Raw genomic sequence first — 16,722 nt, forward strand, 5'->3', positions numbered from 1 at the left:
CGCGCGACTCGCGCTGTCTCGCCGCACTTCGGGCGATTCCGGTTTAGTAGTTAGGTCCGCGTCTTGGTTAGGTAGAAGGGAGCAGTATCGAAGCGGTAATCTGTATGTTCGCACGCGTGTTTGTCGATTTTGTCATCATCGCTAAAAAAAGGTAGAATACGCACACGTATATCTCGCTCGATTCTAAGGATGCGAATTATTGCCTCAATTGCTGCAAACAACACTAATGCCGTACGCTGATTATCTTATTATCGTCCAACCTATCGAATGCATTAACTCATCCTTTGCGAGCGATTGAATTTTTGGAAACAAACATTTTATGACATGGGCGAGGAGCGATACATAAATTAATGACGTGTATCTAAATTTCCATTGGATATATAAGTACGCATTATTGGTTACCTGAGGAAAAGGTTTGTGATAAAAAATTAAATATCTGTAAACTCAACTTATGATCTATGCGACACAAATTATAGAACATAATTACGATAATATATAATAAAATTGTACATATATATATAATTACACATGCTTTTAGTTTTTCGCTTATAAGATACATTCGATTAAATTCAGATTCACGTTTTTATTTCTGCATATATTTATATTTCTAACAAATGTTTTTCCAATTGTGAAATGTGGATGAAAAACAAATGCTTGAAAATTATAAAATTTAATATCTCGCGATGTTACTCTGGAAGGTCAAATCTACTCCAATAATAGAACTGGTAACCTTGTCAACCCATATGAGAATTATGTTTTTTTCCTTTACGATTCAAATCTTTTCTTAACAAAAATTTTTAAGACTTTCTTTTCTAAATTTGCTTAAAGAAATCCTTGCTAAAAAATATGCAATCGCTTTTGTAACACTTTGCACTTTTTTACAAATGATATTTAAGAGACAATTAAATTGATTTATGATAGCAAAATTTGAATGTAAACTTGATACGATTCTTTCTTGTATTAAAATGGTCAGTGAAAAGTATGTATAATCTGAAATTTCGCACATGTTTATATAGAAATTTGTATAAAAAATTGTTTATTATAGATCTGCAATAATTAAAAAATTTCTTTTATATTAAATATTTCGATGCTATCGTTATCAAACTAAATTTCTTTTTATTTATACATTTATGGATTTTAATCATTAATAAATTATTAATAATTTTTCATTAATAAAATATAAAATATAATAAATAAAAAATTTCAACTTTACTGCGTTCTAACTTTTGTTTATACGAATCGTTCAGATTTAATTCAGAATATTTGAATACGCATATAATGTTAAAATGGAACATCTGTAATAATATGCATATACATCTCGTGAGCGATTGAGCTATGTTTAGATTTCAGCTACCTAAATACTGTTTCACAACAAGAGAAACAAATTCTATTCCCTTATGTTTGGAGAATCGATTTTTGTAATTGTTACCATTTCACAAATGCGGATCGCATTTCTATCAACTCGATTGCAATTGCTGTAATTAATATTTTATCGTCGTGTGAATCATTGTGCAGTGATAAATGCGAATAATAACTGGATTGCTATGAATCAGAGATTATAGAGCGAGTTACGAAAAAATTCGTTTTTCATATGTTAATCAATTTTACGTTATTTATCGTATTATTTATATACATGCATTATTTCAAAGAATTATTTTTTTTATCATTTTTATACTATTGTTACTATTCTTATTATTATAGATTCATATTTTTAGGAAACGTTTATTATTATCTTGTAATTATCAACAACTTTTTAATTCGAATTTTATGAGACTAGAAAACGAATAATTTTCATAGTATGATTACATTAATTGCGTTCTCTGGTTTTATTCTATTTCGTAATAAACTTTTAAAAAACGTGTTATCTTATTTATGATAAAAAAATGTGATAAAAAATATAATAAAAGTAAAAAAATAATAAAAGATTATGTAAAGTTTATTTGTTCTTAGTCTCAGAAAATTCGAATTAAAAAGTTAATATTTACAAGATGACAATAAACGTTTTCTAAAAATATAAATATAATAATAAAGATAGTAATAATAATATAAAAATGGTAAAAGAATAATAACTCTTTAAAGTAAAAAAAAATATGTGTATGTATTATAACATAATAAATAACAAAATGTTTAATTCTAAGCACTATAAATTTTATTTTTTAATTATTTTTAATTATATTGATAAACATATATATCTGTAAATATAAAAGTATAAATATTCTGATTTTGTGTTGTAATAAAAATATTGTATAAATATTAATTATATGTTATAATAAGAATATAATATTTTTGATTACGACATACATTTATCACATTTGCTACTTTGCATATCTTGATTGGCAAGGTTGATATATTATGAGCCAGTCTGTTTCATCAAAATTGCTCTTTCGTTCTCTCTTAAATCTTAAGGTCATCGTAAATTGCATTGATATAATTTAATGTGCAGATAGAGCTCCTCTCTTAACTATGTAATAGAGCAATTTCAAAGTAAAATCTTTCAAAGTTTTGCAGCGATCTTGATAACGTTATATTTCTGTTTAATGAATATAAATTATAATAAACAAATGCATGCGAAACGTAGTGTTATTATTTTTAATAATCAATGATAAAATGTGTATATAATTATTATTGTGTAGTTTCTCTCAAGTATAATATTTATTTTTATTTAATGTTTCAAAAAATTATTTAATTCTATAATAATTATTTAAAGAGCAAACATTGATTTAAATATAACTCGTACATTAGATATTTGTATAAAATTCTACGAATAAAAATATTTCAAGTTATTTTATAATAAAAACGATTGCATATTTTTTTTGTTTGCAGAAAAACTGGGACCCGATTGATAATAATTGATAATAATAATAACTGATAATGGAAGGAGATTCAGAAAATAATACTTCTGATAATAAAGTTTCTAAACCAATTACTTGGCCATATATGAATGTCGGCTCGTTAACTGTATCATTTTTAACTAAAGTGGCAGCAGCCGGTATCATCTGGGGATGGGGATATCTTAATTACAGCATAGCTTGGTTGATTGTGCCAATCGCATTTTCCGTATGGAAAACAGAATGTAAAAAAGATAACGAGCTGAGAATGCTTACAACACAAGCAACTGCAATGGCTAAGGAAAAAGTATTGATTATGGGCCGAATAGACGAATTACCGTCATGGGTGTATTTTCCTGATTTTGATAGAGCTGAATGGTTAAACAGAGTATGCATTATAGTTTATTTATATTATATTATAAATGGGATATATCTCATCTGTTTTTAAAACAAAAATTAATTGAAATTCTCAATATGTTTTTTGATTTTCAGATTTTATATAAAGTGTGGCCAAGCATGAATCAATTTGTTCGTCAACTATGTAAACAAAATATAGAACCATCAATTGTTGCGAAATTGACTGAATATAAAATAAAAGGCTTTCAATTTGATCGTCTAGTGTTGGGTCGTATTGTAAGTTTTAATTTAACACGTTTATACAATTCATTTTTAATATTTATACTTATAATTTAATATATGTTTAATATATGTTTGTATATATCTTTTTTTTTTAAATTTACATAAGTGATTTTTTACAGCCACCAAAGATTTATGGAATCAAAGTGTACGATAAAAATACTTCACGAAATGAGATTATTTTAGATGCAGATATTATGTATGTATCTTATTGCTCTTTTTCATAATATATTAATATTAAAAAAATATATATATATATTTTAATATAAAATATTGTATTTTTGTAGGTATGCTGGTGACTGTGATATTACCTTTTTGGTTGGAAATATTAAAGGCGGTATTAAAGATTTTCAAGTAAGTAATATTAAAACTCGATTATGTAGAATATTTCCTATAATTTTTAATAAAAATTTAATATTTTCAGATACGTGGTTTGGTACGAATTGTTATGAAACCTATGTTATCTGTAATGCCGTTAATTGGAGGTGTACAGATATTCTATTTGAATAATCCTACTATCAATTTCAACTTAGTAGGAATGGCTGATGTATTAGATTTACCTGGATTCAAGTATGATTATATACAAAGTTATATACAAAGTTATTATAGTTATTTGTTATTTAAAATTTTTCAATTTAAATAATTAAATAGCATTACTGTTAATTAAACGAAATTTAAGTAACACTGTACTTCTTTCAGTGAAATTTTAAGGAAGACGATTGTTGAACAAGTAGCTGCTATTGTTGTATTGCCAAATAAAATAATTATACCATTAAGTGAAGAAGTACCAATAGAATCCTTAAAAATGCCTGAACCTGAAGTAAAATATATAATAATATTTATAACAAATATTATGTACCTATTACTTTTTACAAAATATTTTCATGTATTTCTTCTTAATTTTAAGGGCGTTCTGAGAATTCACGTTGTAGAAGCAAAGCATTTGATGAAGAAAGATATTGGAATGTTAGGAAAAGGCAAGTCTGATCCATATGCCGTAATAAATGTTGGTGCCCAGGAATTTAGAACGAAAACTATTGACAATACTGTTAATCCAAAGTGGGACTTTTGGTGTGAGGTATGTATAATATTTCATACTTAGTTAAGCACAAAATATATATAACGTTCAATGCATGTGCTTCACCACAATCTATCAACATGTATCTTTCAAAAAAATACAATACAAGGTCTTCGATATGGTAAGAAAAAATACCGCAATTTACAAAGCGAACTTTTAGAAGAATACCCTATACACATTTTATTTCGTGTTAATCCAGAGTGCTAATCCATCAAATGATACAATTGGATCTATCACAACACTTTTAACTTTCACAGTTAACTTTCTGATAAATATATATAAGTATTTTTTATATACTAAATATTCCATACATTATTCAAGCAGCCAACCCTTTTGCTTTCATATATAATTATTACATACACACATATAACTTCTAATTAATTGCAGACATTTATTTCAAAACGATTTCTACAATAATTTTCTATTTTCTCTTACTTTTAATGGTTCAATGTTACCTTTTTCGGATTGCAGATAAAATATATTCTAGTTTATATTAATATAATGTCATTCTATGATTTGGTATGTATGTGTGTATGTGATGTGTATATTATATGGGATTAGTGTGCCGTACCTTCAGCCATTGCGCAGCAACTGACTGTACTGCTGTGGGACTATGATGACACTAAGGGCGATGAAAGTCTTGGAAGGTATAGTTATACATAACATTCTGTATCTTCTTTCATTATTTATTTTAAATATTTCTGACTGTCATTAATTAATCATACAAAAACAAATTTAAAGAAAAAATATTTAAAAAAAAATTTTAATTAAAGAAAAGAAAAAAGAAAATTTCAAATAAAATAAAACTTACTTCCAAATAATATACTCTTTTCAGTCTATATATATATATATATATATATATATATATATATTTGTTATATAATTTTATATATAATTTATTATATTGTACATACATAATTAATCTGAAATTATTTATTTTAAATTTATTTATTCTATTCATCCATAAAGCTATTGCATGTGGGTGTGTGATAATATTTATATTGTTAATTTGAATATTTTCGTGATATCTGTGAATGCATGTTGATTTTATATTTTCCAATTTGTTAATTTTTTTTACTAATGCTTTAAACAAAAAGTTAAATCATATTATGAAATGTACAATTTTAACCATTATTTATCTATTTAGCAGCATATTATAGTCCCATTCAGATTAAATTATGTACATACATATTATATTTTAGACATATTTATAATTGAGGTAGAATATGTTATGTTCATTTTTTTATGAGAATTTATGGCATATATATTATAATTAACAATGTAGTACATAAACTAAAGAAAAAATAATTAATTGAAGATATATTATTATTATATGGTTATTATTAAAAGAATGTCATCTTTATATTTGTTATACGTCATAATATTGACATACAGGCTATAATCAATTTATACAATATACAAGAAGCTGTGGTATCTCTTTGGGATTGGGATCCAAATGTCCCTGGGGTACTATGTGATGATTTCCTTGGCAGGTAGTAATTATGCTTTGTGAATGGGGCAATGCTTGTGCAAATGCATTACTAACTATAGAAACTACAGATATGCACTAAAACATATAAATGTTAATTTTGATGTTATTGTCCGAATATGTCATTTTTATATTTTTATAAAATATGTTATCTGTTATAAATAATTAAATAGACTTTTTTATCTTTTCTCTTTTTATCACTGTTTTAAATTATTTATTTTTACTAACGTTGTACCAATATTATAGCTTGTTAAACGCGCGCTGCACGAATGCATATTTTATTTTTTTTATTTTAAAAACGAAAAATATATATTACAATTTTTTGGAATTATCATCAAAATTAATTTTTTTGTTGTACTTTTTGAATAGTTGTAGCAATTTTAAATATTCTAATACAATCTATGTGTACTTTATTAACTTTTTTGTTAAAAATATAATTATAATTAACTTAAATATTTTATTTTTTTTTAATGTTCTTTGTAACAAAAAAACATTCTACGTTTATTAATTCGATCATTGTGTTAATTGATCAGAGTAATCAGGTGACTTAATAAGAATAATTACTAAAATAGACTATGTGACAGTTTATAGTGGAAGAGGGCTTGGGAGCCTACAACACGATGGTTGCCCAGCTCTTTGACAAAGACAACGCTGCTCAAGATGATCCACTTGGCAGGTATTGCTGAATGTAGCAAGTACACCAATCTTAGATCAGACGAATATGATGCATTTTATAAAAGACTTGTATAGAAATTTAAATTAGTATATGCGCGAATACTCTGCCACTCTGATAGATTACGCTTGAAAGATTGCATTTTCTTGTTATATGAATTATTTCTATGAAATACTGCAGCATATTTGAAATATTTTAAATGTAAGCATTAATCATGTACTTGTGATGCATGCCGTTTATTTAAAATATATACGGAAAATCTGGTACATGAAAATTTCAATAAATTCTCGTTAAGAATTATTCTCGTGTCACCACATTACTCTCATTATGTATTAAATACGTCCATTGAAACATCTATTTTATTTATGCAATAAGTTAATACTGTAAAATGTTGCATGTTTTATAAATATATTTACTATGTGCAATGAAGCTTTTGTATATCATTATTTAAAGCCAGAATTATAAAACTGCATCAGAAATAATTACAGTATTGCTGCATGAAAGCTTCGTAAAAATGGTATTATGGATATATATTGTATTGCATTGTGTGAGTTCAGTGATTCTATACATCATTATTGCCAAAAACATTCATCTTTAAAACTGTTGAACTAATTTTGTATAACATTCTTAAAAATTTAATAAAATTTTTGTATATATATAATCAAGGATGTTTAAAAATCTGTTTATTTCAAATTGTTGACAGAGCTACTATTGAAATTAATCGAGTGAAGAAAAAAGGCACACTCGATACAGTGAGTATAAAATGTATCTCATGAAAGTAATCATTCATATTATCTTAATAATTTTAATAAATTGATTCTATTTTAGTGGGTCTCTTTAGAACAAGCAAAGCATGGTATGGTTCACTTGCGATTAACATGGTTACAACTTTCAAAAAATCCTTCTGATTTAAAAGCTGTAAGTAACAAAAATAAAAATGTATTTTTCTACATTAATGCTTATATATACAACTTTGAATTCTTATGCAGGCTTTAATAGAAACTCAGGAACTTAGAGTTACATCGATGAGTACAGCCCTTCTTACCCTGTATATTGATTCTGCTAAAAATTTACCGGTATGTAAACTATGATATGTAAGAAAAGTTATTTGTTTTTAATAAATTGATTAATATCACATTACATGTATGCATAGTGCATTCGAGGAAATAAACAACCTGATGTCTATTTGGAAGCAGGAATCGGTGGAAAGAAAGAAAGAACTCCTACTATATCACGTTCTTGTGATCCAGTATGGGAACAAGGATATACCTTTTTAGTCAGCAATCCTGAAACTGGCATTTTACATATAAAGGTGTCCTACGCATTTTTAAAAGAATATGTGAAAGAAATGTAAGATTCATTATTAATAACAATTTAAAAATCATCATATTTTAGATCACAGATGAGAAAACTGCCATGATAGTTGGGGAAATGAATTATAAGCTTTCCTTACTTTTGAAAAAAAATAATTTAGAAGTAACCCAACAGCCATACGATCTGCAAATGGCTGAAGCGGATAGTAAACTTGTAATGTCAATGTCATTAAATGTAAGTTATAGAAAATATGTATATGTAGAATTTCATAATACAATTATCAAATGCGTAAAACAACTTGCTTTTGCAGATCTTGAAATACGAACAGCCTGAACCTACTTCCGAAGAAGATGACGATGATCACGACATCAATCAATTAAATAAACGAATTGAACGTCAGGAGTCTAACATTAGTAATGCGTTATCTTCTAGTGGTGAGTAGAATCACATATTAATATATAACATATATAACATTAATAAATCCCCCCGAAATTTCTTTTACATTCTTAAATTGAATAGAACTCAATCTTTTCAATAAAACACTTTTTTAAATCCTTATATGACAGATGTAATGTAGATTATATTTAATACATTTTCTTACAGTACCTCCCAGCCCACTTAAAAGACAGGGTTCAAAAGAATCAGTCAACAATCAATCTCGTAATGTTGGATCCGCACTTGTATCTGAGGAACCGGCAGCAGTAGAAGAGGAATTAATAATTAGCACTAGCGCTCCAACCTCTTTGACCGCAAGTCCTCAGCTTATTCACAGAAATTTAAGCATGACATCCTTGAGACAAGGCGAAGCAAAATTAGGCAGAATACAATTGACGTTACGTTATAGTATGCAGAGACAGAAACTTATTGTTGTTGTACATAAAATTGCGTAAGTTAATCGATATCACGTCGTCACATAATAAATTTAATTAATATTCTTCTATATTTTTTAATTAATATCTATGGCTGTATTATTGCATGTTACAGTAATCTGCCGCTCCCTCAAAATGATCCACATAATATACCGGATCCATATGTGAAACTTTATCTTTTGCCGGACCGACACAAAGAAACGAAGCGCAAAACTGCTGTAATAAAGGATAATTGTAATCCAACATTCGACGAGCAATTCGAATATGTGGTCTCACAGGGAGACTTAAACACGCGAATATTAGAAGTGTCTGTGTGCACTCAAAAGGGTTGGCTGTCGACTGGAAGCAATGTGATGGGACAACTTCACGTGAAATTAAACGAAGTTGACGTTTCAAAGGCCATTACTACTTGGCACGATTTACAACCGGAAATTAAAGACTAGAAAAAAGGGAGAAGTAAGTGGGGTTTTGGACTTTTATGTGGTTGTTTGACGAAACAGCCACTTAAATTCCCACTGAACAATTTTTACAAACGATGAAAGTTCAAATATTATAATATTTGAAGTTTCAAATATTATAATATTCTGTTAAACATGTTATGTTATGAAATTAACGATTTATATATATTAAAATAAGTTATTACGGTGCTATATGAGGTCTCTTTAAAAATTTTATTAAATATTTGTACTTACGCCGTCCGATGGTATAGAAACGATCCGATTTACAGTGTTGTTCCTTCAAATAAAAAGAGGGACTAGCTTAGTCGTGTAACTTGCTATTCCACATTGATCTGTAAAATGAGTGAAACAATAACTGTAAAACAATACGAAAAAAGAAATTGAATTTCAATAGATTTTATAATTTTTTTATATTTTTTAGAAATTGGTTTGAAATAATTGACATTGGATTTAATTAAATATACTACACATTTGACAGTGTGTATTATATTTGTGAATCTCAAATAGTATGAGTGACTATTCTGCGAGAATACAATTGTATAATCGTAATGATGATTAACTAAAATGCGCGTAAGGAGTATTGAAAATTTCTTCATTCCATATATTTCTCTTCATTCCTTGATATTGAATAAATACATTTCCTTTTTTCTGCTTTATGCTTAAATTAATGATTATATTTCGGTATAAAATACACAACATTATATAATATTATAGAACATATTATTATAGAATAATCTGAATAATACCACTAGTATACATTATAATTGATTTAACAAATGATATTATGAAAAGTTAATCACTGAAATTATTGCATTACAATTGTGTTCTCTTGTTTTTCTTTACTTTGTTTCAATACTATTTCAATATTGCTTTGTTACTAAGATAGTTGAATGTATTTACTAATTGCGATATTTAATAAGCGATTAAATAGATGATTATACTAATTACACATGGTTCAGATTTTATAAGATACAGCTTAAAACTAATACATTAATAATATACTTCATATAGTTTTAATATGGCATAATTTTTAAAAAAGCAAATTAAAATATATGCTTTATATATATTTATATTGCAGAAAGATTTTGCAATATTACACACACAAACACATAAATGCATCTATGTATAAATATATTCGGTAACGAGTTACAGTGTCAGAAATTAAGAATAATAAATATTATATGTATTAGTATCATTCAATATATTCTTTATAATTATATTTTTATAACAATTTCCAATTCTGTTTTACATCATATATAAATATAAGATGTATGTGTGTATCTATATATATGTTTATATATATATTTCTTAATTATCGTAAAAATTTGTTGCTAAAATTATTTGCATCTATATAAAATTTGTAATTAAAATAAAAATGTTATTTTTATGCTTTTAGGAATTAAATAAAAAGTGATTATGTTAATTTAAACAAAGTTTCTCTTCTATTTTTCCATTCTTCGCGCTTTCTTCTTACACATTACACTGTATAGATCTAACAATCACCAAGGAAACAAGAAACTCAGATATAATGTAAATATGGTACTTCCTGTCGGTGATATTCTCGCACGAAGAAATTTTTATATACATCGTGTATATTTTTTCTATCATTTATAATTAATTTAATATGATAATTTAATGGTAAATTGATAGAATTTTTTATCAGTATGCATCGGACATCGCGAATATTACCTTGCCTTCCAGGTTTTAGTTTCGACAAGAACGTAAGTGCTTTTATATTTATTACGTATGTAATTAACCAAATGTCACATTATTATTAATATCAAAATTGTAAAAAAAAGCATATATAATAAATATATAGCTTTTCAACGTAAAAAACGCGCAATATAAAATAATATTAAAATATACGAAAAAAGAGCTTATATCAAATATGTGTATATCTTGTGCAGCTTGGTAAAACTAAATTTCACAAAAGCCAACATTTCGACAAGATACACGATGGAGTATATTATTTATCCGAGAAAGCAGATACAAGCGTTTACAGTCGTTATTCATCCATTTATCCCCGAGGAGAGATGCCAGAAATTCCACCATGGCTCGCATATGATGGCCAAGTATAATCAAATATATAATAGATAAATGGAAATTTTCAAATTTTTTAATTTAAAAATTGTAAATTGATTTTAATTAACATTATTACTTTTATTTTGTGTTTTTAGAGACTCATGTTTAAAGCGTTTTTCCAAGAAACTGTCCAAGAAAAGTGGAAAACGGCCTTTCACATTCGCTTAGTGAACATCAGTTTTTTTCTAGAAGATGGAACGATGAAAATTGTAGAGCCGTCTGTGGATAATAGTGGTCTTGAGCAAGGTTCAACGGTGCATTTCATTTTTATAATTTTTCTCTATCGTAATTCTGTTAGCAGCAACATTTTATGTATACTTAATTTTAATTTTTATATTTATATATTTGTATTTTATTATTTCTAACGCGCACAGACATCGTGATGAAAAAATCAAAGTATAGAAATGATAAACATTTGTAATTACAAATCTAAAAAAAATAGTTACAATTGTTATAATAATTTTTTGCAAAGGGATTCTGGTTAGACGTCAAAGAATACCAATACCCGATCAAGTAAAGTACAGATATTATGACATACTTGATTTAAATGTGGGCAAGGAACCTGAGATACATGGACGAGTGTATAAAATTGTAGATTGTGATAAATTTACAAGGCAATTTCTTAATCGTATGGGAATACCAGTACCCGATCCTATTGATATACCAAAGGATCCGTATTCTGAAGTTCGAAAAGTTGTAAGTACAAAGTTTCTAGCGCACGCTTGAAAAATAAATTAAATTTTAAATATAAAATCACTGTACACAATATATTTTTATTTGTTTTGTTATTATATTAAGACTATATGTAACTAATTTTTATTTATATATTTATGTTATATATTATTTCTATTTACAGGAAGTGTTTCCAAAAAAACCTAGTCGTATGGTGGATACTCTTGGCAATTTTTTAAAGTACGACAGAAAAGTACTCCGATTTTACGGATATTGGGATGATACTGAGAGTTTATACGGCATCGTCCATGATCTCGAACTGCATTATTATCTCTCCAATAATACAATGGAAATCAAAGAAAATGTACCGACAAATGCTGGCAGAGATTCGGGTCCTATGTTTGTCAAAAGAATGAAAATACCGAAAGTACGACAAGTATAATTATCACGAATTTTAACACAAAAACATCAAATTTATATTAATAAATTTTTGTTTTACACTTTGTTTTACACTATATGTTATTATAAAATCATAGATTGTATATTATGTTCCAATAATTATCGAAACATCACAATTTTATATTTTAATTTTTAAATTGATTTTAGTTTTACACTGGATTAAAACCGATCGGCGCAGAAGATCGGTTTACGATTTTAAATGTCTTAGGAGAAGATACAAGACGGGGCTATTACATGGTGGATTCTCTAAACACTGGCCAAATTTATGCCGATTATTATAAAGATAATGAATTGAGTATCGGAGCAGAGATCAACGTCTTTGGTAGAAAAATTGTTATCACAGACATGGATGCTTTTACGAAGGAATATTATCGGTAAATGACCAGAGAAATTTTTTAATAAAACGTATCGTATTCTCATCAAAAATTAATTTGTGCATTTTTTAATAATTTCAGAAAAAAATATGGTTTAAATGATTTCACACCTTTAATAAAACCTCGAAAATATGATGAACTATGTCAAACAATAGAGAAATACATACCACCCTACAATGGTTTTGGCTCTTACGAAGATTCTCTTGGCAATTGTTTTACGATGATACCAAAACCACCCAAGGCAGATTTCATAAAGTTTTTATATCATGACAAGTAAGTAAAAAAGTAAAATATTTTTAAAATGTTTCTTTTTTTTATTTAATTCTATTTATTATCATTATTTTTATTTCAGGCAGGGCTTTAATAGTCACGTCTTGAGATTTCGAGCAAAAATGATATCGAAAATTCCAAATAACGAAGATAGACAATTCATTATAAGAGTATTTCTCATGGACGATACAGTATCTATTTTTGAATTAGCCAAACGAAATTCAGGTATCTACAATGTTAATGAAAAGCTTGAAAAATTTTAATATAGAAAATTTACACTAAATATATTTCAAAATAACATTGAAAAGAAAAAATAATTTTCTAATCTTTATAATTAAATAGAAAACTAAATATAATGCATATCATATTACTATAATATTAATAATCTTGCATAAACATTCTTGCATAATATTAGAATATATATAGAAAAGTAATATATAAAATATGTTAGATTTAAAATATAATAAATTTTAAATCAAATTAATTTGAAATCTAATTAGATTTCAAATACAATATATTTTAAATCTAATATATGACCAAATTTATAATATAAAAATTTTTTAAATTTAAATTAGGCTTTGAGAGATCCCTGTTTCAAAAACGAATGCAGATAATGTTGCCTGATCAAGATATTTTTACGAGTAAAAAACCGGAATGCTATAAACCACAAGATTTTTATATAGGAGCTTGCTTAAATCTGTATGATTTTTATTTCGAAATTACATCTGCGGATATTTATGCCCTTCGTTACATGGAGTTACATTGCAACAAGGTTTGAATACGCATATTCATATTTTAACATACAAATAATAAAGATAAGTAATTTAGTATAAAAATATTTCTTATTAACGATATAATATCTATTTCTGAATTAGCCAAACAAAATTCAAATATCTATAATATTTGCAAAGAGCTTGAAAAATGTTAACATATATAAAGATTTAAATATTTCAAAATGTTCTTTTGAAATATATTTAGAGTAAATCTTTATATTAAAATTTCTCAAGCTCTTTTTGCAAATATTATAGAAATTTGAATTTTCAAAGAGAAAAAAGCTAATTATTTAATTTTTATAATTTTTAAATTCTATTTAATTCTATTTATTTTACTCCATCCCATATTTGATTGAAAAATAAATAATTATCTCCTTATATTACAGTTTCCTAAAGCAAACAAAAAATTGATAATGGAAAAACTTCGAGAAAGTTTACAACCAGTCTATAATGAATTCATTCAAACGTATACTCCATCTAAAGATACGAAAGATGATATTCGAATATTAAACTATGAAAAGCTTAAGTGCGTAATAAAAATAAAATACTTTTATATTTTTATGTGCACTCGTGATTTATTCATTTTCTTTTCAATTTATAGAGAAGCATTACATCGGTATATGGGAGATAAAATTACAGAACATGAAATAATTACGATTGCCCGATGTTATTCATCTCACGAGAAAATCGAACATAAATCCAAAGAATATGTAAGGTACGTGTGAATTTTATTAATTAAATTTTATAGAATGTATCAAAATTGTCATATATTATTTTTCTGTGTGATTATCATATTCTTTTTCTTCTTCTAAACAATAATATCAAAAAAGATAAAATATGAACAATTTTTTCATTGTCAAAATGTTGAGAATTTTTGAATTGTAAACATTTAAAAGATAGATTTAAGAAAATTATTTATAATTATTTATAAAATTATTTATAATTTTCTTAACTTATTTATTTTTTAATCTTTAAATGTTTACAATTAAATTCTCAACATTTTGACTATGAAAAAATTCCTCATATTTTATCTTTTTTGGTATGTATTAAATTCTTTTTAGAAGAAGAAAAATAATAATCACACAGAAAAAATATATGACAATATCTTGATATATTCTAAAAAATTTAATTAAGATAAGATTTCTCGTACAATAATGAAATCAATATTAAAATCAATAAATTATTGATATCTTTTTTTTGCAGACAATTATTACACACAGAATTAAATCGATTTCTATGGCATGGTCTCGATCGCTTAAAAGAAGATTTATATCATTGGGATAGAGATAAAACTGGATTCTTACCTCGAGAATCCCTGTATACGATCTTGCGAGGTTGCAGAGTTCCTGTCGACGTAGAGTTATTAAATTCCATGTTGGATCAGTAAGTTAAATTGTTTTTTACGCAATTTAACGTTGAATTTAATAATGTATGTGACACATTGCGATTCTTACAATAGCTTGCATAAAACCGAAGATGGTAAAATCGACTACAACGACTTGCTTCAATTTATGAATATAAAAATCGATCCTCTACCACCTGCTGCACCTGTAAATATAAAGGTACATATTTGTAGCAATCTAGAAAAATATATATATATATATATTTTTTCTAGATATATATATATATATTTTTTTTTCTAGATATATACCTAGTAAGCAAGAAATATTTAATCAACATTTTATAATGTTGATTTTATATAAATTTTTTAAACGTTATGATATAATGTTTTATATATATAAATATATGTTTAAAATATTATTAATAAATATTCTAAAAAAATATTTTAACTGATGTTTTATAAATGTTTTAAAAATATTATTTAATAACATATATTGCTCAAAATATTAATAAAATATTTTAAAAACGTTAATTTCAACATTACCGAAATCTCTAAATCGATGTCAAAGTTTGTTCATAATGATGTTGCATACATATGTTAAAAACTATATACTTGCCAACAAAAATAACATTATAGCAATGATTTTTTGCTTACTGGGTATATATATAGTGTATGTATGTATGTATGTATAACGTACATGTATATACGTATGTGTGATCTATCTTATTTTTTGAAATATTTTATTCGTATTGATTATTTGGAGATTATTTTTCTCTAACAGAAGAACTGAACAAAAAAGAAATGATGTATACCGCATTTATTGTTTGCAGACATCACTCTGGTGGGCATCCGAAAAAGAGCCGGAATGTGGAGAGGGAATCAATTGGTGCGAATTCGTAAGCGATTTGAATATAAAGGCAGAAGAGAGCGCGACAGAGAACGACAAAGATATAGAAACGCAACTCACGCACTTAACGCATTGAAACAACCATGGCTTATATAACTATTATATATGTTATACCACAATTAATAATCTCGTAACATGGAAATCTCTCTCGTGATTGGACGCAATATTTTGTCCAAAATGGTCGATAGCCAATAGAATTTGTTTCTCAGAGGAAACAGTTTCTTTTTCACACGTTGGCAGATCTGTCTGAGTTTGCCGCTCATTTTTACGGTTGGCGCATCTGACATTTGCCGCTGTTTTCTGATACTTCGAATGTCGCAGGTCGCGCCTTCAATTCTTTCGAATTGTGATAAATAAAGTGTGAAATACAAGTGTGACTCGCGTATATATTCCTCGTAATGTTATCGTGTAAAAGTAAAATCTGTCCTGTCATGAAAAATTCTTGAAAATCTCTCGCTTAGTGTCTAGTTTAAACATATATTGAATCGTAACCTAACA

The 16,722-nt window shown here is 26.5% G+C and overlaps 2 protein-coding genes across 6 annotated transcripts; both read left to right on the forward strand.

Annotated features, from left to right (window-relative positions):
- Positions 1-68: 68 nt before the first annotated feature.
- On the forward strand, positions 69-10,545 carry Esyt2 (extended synaptotagmin-like protein 2). 5 transcript variants are annotated; one of them, XM_085482208.1, is made up of 17 exons: positions 69-151; positions 2,824-3,216; positions 3,321-3,461; positions 3,587-3,663; positions 3,752-3,818; positions 3,889-4,034; positions 4,164-4,284; positions 4,372-4,542; positions 5,938-6,035; positions 7,408-7,456; positions 7,533-7,622; positions 7,694-7,780; positions 7,858-8,016; positions 8,100-8,252; positions 8,329-8,452; positions 8,622-8,904; positions 9,003-10,545. In XM_085482208.1, exons 2-17 carry the CDS (start codon positions 2,872-2,874, stop codon positions 9,328-9,330), a joined length of 2,439 nt encoding a protein of 812 aa, XP_085338334.1. In that variant the 5' UTR covers positions 69-151; positions 2,824-2,871; the 3' UTR covers positions 9,331-10,545. The 5 variants fall into 5 exon arrangements, with proteins under 5 accessions (XP_085338334.1, XP_085338332.1, XP_085338335.1 ...); XM_085482206.1 differs by having other exon boundaries at positions 71-413; XM_085482209.1 differs by lacking the exon at positions 5,938-6,035 and adding an exon at positions 6,616-6,707 and having other exon boundaries at positions 71-413.
- Positions 10,546-10,817: 272 nt separating this feature from the next.
- LOC114945386 (EF-hand domain-containing family member C2) lies at positions 10,818-16,304 on the forward strand. The gene is made up of 14 exons (XM_029321615.2): positions 10,818-11,066; positions 11,253-11,417; positions 11,523-11,673; positions 11,900-12,123; positions 12,284-12,526; positions 12,706-12,932; positions 13,014-13,205; positions 13,285-13,427; positions 13,778-13,974; positions 14,362-14,501; positions 14,577-14,690; positions 15,179-15,358; positions 15,435-15,537; positions 16,148-16,304. Exons 1-14 carry the CDS (start codon positions 11,010-11,012, stop codon positions 16,298-16,300), a joined length of 2,289 nt encoding a protein of 762 aa, XP_029177448.2. The 5' UTR covers positions 10,818-11,009; the 3' UTR covers positions 16,301-16,304.
- The last annotated feature ends 418 nt before the right edge of the window (positions 16,305-16,722 follow it).

This window comes from Nylanderia fulva, unplaced genomic scaffold (assembly GCF_048542155.1).
Source record: "Nylanderia fulva isolate GAGA-0341 unplaced genomic scaffold, ASM4854215v1 Scaffold2, whole genome shotgun sequence".
Taxonomy (NCBI): Eukaryota; Metazoa; Arthropoda; class Insecta; order Hymenoptera; family Formicidae; genus Nylanderia; species Nylanderia fulva.

Bases quoted from the DNA above. Each gene is read 5' to 3' on its own strand.
- Esyt2 (XM_085482208.1), top strand. From the start codon at position 2,872: ATGGAAGGAGATTCAGAAAATAATACTTCTGATAATAAAGTTTCTAAA. The intron at 3,217-3,320 runs GTATGCATTATA...TTTGATTTTCAG, and splicing joins GAGCTGAATGGTTAAACAGA to ATTTTATATAAAGTGTGGCC. The intron at 8,905-9,002 runs GTAAGTTAATCG...TGCATGTTACAG, and splicing joins GTTGTTGTACATAAAATTGC to TAATCTGCCGCTCCCTCAAA.
- LOC114945386 (XM_029321615.2), top strand. From the start codon at position 11,010: ATGCATCGGACATCGCGAATATTACCTTGCCTTCCAGGTTTTAGTTTC. The intron at 13,428-13,777 runs GTATCTACAATG...AATTTAAATTAG, and splicing joins ATTAGCCAAACGAAATTCAG to GCTTTGAGAGATCCCTGTTT. The intron at 14,691-15,178 runs GTACGTGTGAAT...TTTTTTTTGCAG, and splicing joins AAATCCAAAGAATATGTAAG to ACAATTATTACACACAGAAT.